The sequence below is a fragment of the Caenorhabditis briggsae genome (genome assembly GCF_000004555.2).
Source record: "Caenorhabditis briggsae complete genome, chrX, whole genome shotgun sequence".
In the NCBI taxonomy this organism is placed as follows: domain Eukaryota; kingdom Metazoa; phylum Nematoda; class Chromadorea; order Rhabditida; family Rhabditidae; genus Caenorhabditis; species Caenorhabditis briggsae.
The window spans coordinates 9,625,285-9,629,566 of record NC_013491.2 but is presented as its reverse complement, the minus strand read 5'-3'; the positions used below and the strand labels follow the sequence as shown (position 1 = coordinate 9,629,566).

General features: G+C 35.7%; 1 protein-coding gene across 1 annotated transcript; it reads left to right on the top strand.

Annotated features, from left to right (window-relative positions):
- Positions 1–2,430: 2,430 nt before the first annotated feature.
- Positions 2,431–3,781, top strand: CBG27687 (the record flags this gene model as incomplete). Its single annotated transcript, XM_045239597.1, has 4 exons — positions 2,431–2,555; positions 2,846–3,321; positions 3,366–3,495; positions 3,739–3,781. 4 exons carry the CDS (start codon positions 2,431–2,433, stop codon positions 3,779–3,781), a joined length of 774 nt encoding a protein of 257 aa, XP_045099527.1.
- Between the last annotated feature and the right edge of the window lie 501 nt (positions 3,782–4,282).

The following is a 4,282-nucleotide window of genomic DNA, read 5'->3' as shown; positions in this document are numbered from 1 at the left end:
GCCTACTCTTTATTTTTCATTTAATTTCGTGACTAAAAGTGATAACAGTAACTACTGAAAAACTGAAGCACGCGGACTGTATGAAGTGAAAATATGTAGAGAAGGCAGGTGGGCTTGTAAAATAATCAAACTTTTTTCAAACTTCACAATTGATAAGATATCGCAAAAAATGTGTCCAAGCTGTTTTTCTTCTTAAATAAGTGGTTGCTAAAAAGTATTTAAAAAAATTCATTCAATCTTTTCAAAAGCTCGTACAGCAACTATTCATTTCTAAGTTTGCTTTGAGCAGTATTGAATTCAATCTAGTCTTAATAAAAACGTTTTTTCTTAATTTCGATTTTTATGATGTTTGGGAGTTTCATTCGTTTCAATAATCAATTTTTTGCTGCTAAAAGTTTTGGAAACAAGCTACCACGGTGCTTTGAGCGATTTTTGAATTTCACTCCTATAGTACTGCAAACACGATCCATTGGTGTCGCTCTGTTTCTGTGACATCACACGTTTTTTTTCTCTTTTCCCCATCTAACCTCACTTTTATGCCTTCGAACGTATTTCTTGTGGGCATATTTTCATCTCATGACACTCTCAATAAACTCCTTGTACTCTGGAACAATCTACCTCAATTTTGTGTCGAAAATTTTGAAATTTTTTGCAGATCAGCCTGTTTAACGCACGTCCGGCGAAAATTCTCAAACAGCTGCTTGGTGCGCCTTCGGTGTTATTCAACCTTTACTGTTCGTTTCCCCGATTCTTACTCTTTCTTAAGGGTCACGCGAATCAATATTCTATTTTCAAGATTTTCAAAATGTGCGGGCAAACTGACAGAGAAATAAACAGAGGAAGAGACGCAACAAAATTTATTTATTATAAAAATGATTTATATTATCAGAACAAATATTCTTTCTTCTTTTTTTTGAACGGGCTGTAAAGTAATCTTTCAGGAAAATAATCTTATCTTTTCCTGGTGCTATGATCTTTTTATTTCTCGTTTAAAATAATCAAATAATATAATCCCAACTTTTTTTGGCACGTTCCTCCTTCTGGTCATAGATTAATGGCCAAAATGAGAGAAGTTTTGTAGATTTGCAGGTGGCCCGCGCCTCACACACACATGCATCTCTAATCCGAGTGCCAATTTTCGTGTTCTACACAAATCTTATAGATTCATTCACACTCACAGCTGCCTATGAGTGTGGAGTCCGTAGAGCCACTCTTCGTCTATTCACTTTGCTTTTCCCCTTCTTGAAAAAAGGACACAGGCGGGCGAAAGTTATGCTCAATTTCTTTTCTTCTGTCTTTGTTGTCCGGAGCAACGGGGAAAAAAAAAGAAAAGGCGAACGTCATCAGCAGTTTCTCAGTCTCCTTTTGGCCCTTTAGGCCGCACATACATACTTGTTAACGAAGTGAGCCGACGACACCGGCAAAGAGAAAAGAAGAACTTTGAGGGTAGTGGCAAAAAACGGAGATAAAGCGACCTTGGCGGGAAAGGAAGAGAAGTTCCGAAGAAAAAAACAAAATCAAACCATAAAACGAATAAAATGAAGATTGATGGGAGATAAATAGAAACCAAGTTTTTACCTGTGGTGTATGAAATGTGAGTGGGTTCTGTACTAAACAAAAAACCAGGAAATACGAAGAAATGTGAGGAAGAAAAGAGAAAAAGGTGAGAATTCAAATACCGCATTCCCTCTAATAAAGCTCACCCACACTGTCAACTTTGAGCTGGATTACCGTAAAAACTGTAATATAACGACATGGCGCTATATTTTCCGAAGAGGGTCTCGGGGTGGCGTTCTATTTTACGGATGTGGCCTGTCGGTGGCGCTGTATTAGAGGGGACGTTCTATTACAGGTGCCGTTATATTACAGTTTTTACGGTATCTCTATTCCTGTAGAAGATATCGAAAATTTGTCAACTAATGAATTATTTATCATAATATCACCAATATTTCTTTAGTTTACAAAATTTCAATATCTCTTCAAGGAACCAAGATAATTGAGTTCAAATGTACGTCTGAAGTGAGTTTTAAAGCTAATACGGCAACAATGAACTGAACCTTTGGAAATCTGTGATTTTTTTGAATATGGGTATGTTTGCAGTCTCCTCTTAGTAGATATGTAGAAGACCATTTTGAAACATGAATGTTCTTAGATTATCGTTTTCAGTTTTTTTGAAATCTTTCCAAAATCAGCAATTTCCCATTCTGATATGTCAAGCCTCTTTATCCGCAAAAAAATCTCCTCTCCCGGAAATTGAAAAAAAAATATAGTCCACTCATATTTTTTTTGTTTGGTCTATATTATTCTCTGTGTGGCAGCAAAATTTATTTGTGTGTGTCAAACCTCTGCTGTCCTTATTATCTCTCGCGCACTCTCGCTGAGAACATATTTTGCCCTCTGAAAAACACACTCATTCATCAGTATGATAAGATGTTTTTACTCCCAAGAACGTACAATTATACTAAAAAGGGGGTTATTGTTTTGGAACTGAGGGACGTTGCTCTAGATGCTACTTCGGATTTTGTTGGAAGCACTATAATTGAGGAAAAGAAGTGGTGAGTGTTTTCAGTGTTTCTTGTTGATAAGACTGATTTTGAAACTGGGGGGACAGAAATGGTTGTAATCAAATTCGGAATTCCAAAGAATCCGATATTTTCGATTTTTTAATTTTTTTTTGAGTTTAGGTTTTTTTCCATAAAAGTTTCGCGCATTGTGATGGGAACATGATATCACAAAGTTTCAAAATTTTCAAAATTTGAATATTCCGAATTTCGAAACATCAACGAGGGAGGGAGGGATGACTTTCTTGAAATTTCGCTATCATTTAATCACTGATAACTTTTAGGACACTGCGCTTCTATTATGATAAAAAAGCTCAAGCGTTCAAATCGGTCATCAAACATAATGGTGAAATAGGGATGCGGAAGATTGCGGTGTCGCTGAAAGTGACTCCGTTTATCCGAGAAACAAGAAAACTACGTCCCAAAGTCATTGATAAAGCGAGGTCCGACGAATCGCAGTCGGGGATACATGAATTATATCCCCTCGACAAGAAGAAAATGTTCGAAAAAATGGTGACAGAGGAGAAGTATTGCAAGTTGGAAGTAACCGCAGAAATACTTCTCATCCCTCTAATAAAGTTAATGGTTCCAAGAAATCGCTTCGTATTCGAAAAATCAAAACTAGCCAACGCATGTGGCTTTTTGGCCAAGAAGTTTGAAGCGAATCCCCAGAAAGATCAATTTACTTTGCCATTTGACGGGAAAGAATTTTTCATGGAAAATGTGGATCATGCTCTGGATAAGAAGAAGCCCTTTGAGAGTGAGGCTTACGAAGTTATCATATTAAAAATGCAACTATTCCAGATGGCAGAGTTTTCCAGCTTGGGATGTATGCAAAAGTATATGGATTCCATTCAGTTGTTGAAAAAGTTCTACAGTTTGAGGCAAACGGCTACAAGAACGTAGAGGTCCCGAGTCGTTTGTCACGATCTGGGTGAGTTCATTGAATTTTGAATATTTTAAAACAACACTTTATAGACGGCGTGGGATCCAGAGGATAAGACGAAGAAGATGAGCCGCAGGAGGAAGCAATTTCTGGATGGCAGAACTTCCAATTATCTTTCATTTTCACTTTTCCTTCTTGTTGAATTTTCTCTCATTTCCCAACACATCTCTTTCCATCTCCGCTATTTTCAATTTTCTCATTTCCAGTCATAGATATTTTTATAATCTTCAGTTTCTTCAACTTTTTGTATTCTATTCCAACACCTCCTGTCTAAAAAAATTTTAAGATTCGTACTTCTCCACTTCTACTAGAAAAAATTCTGTCCACCTTTTAGAAAAATATTTAATTTTTCTTTTTTATTTCCTTTTTTATTTTCTTGCTCCACTATTTGGTTTTTTTCTCCTTTTCTGTGAACTAGATAAGTTTTTTGTTCTCATTTCTTGCTCTCTTAATTATTTTTTTCAATGTTTCGAAGCGATGTTTTGATGCTACCTCTACACTCAACCCACCTCTACTTTTTTGAATTCACCTAACTGTTTGTTTTTTCAATCATTAAAAAATAATTTCACTCAATTTTTTTGATTTCCCACTCAACTCGCTTTTTGAGTGTTTCCAATTTTTCAACATGCCTGTTTTTTATGCGTTAGATTTTTAAAGTTCATCATTTATTTTATTTTTTTGAAAACTTTTTTTCCAAAAATAAACATTCGATTATGTGTGAATTGTGTTATGCATAATATTTTCAGTGTTCTCCAGAACAGCATCTTTTACACAT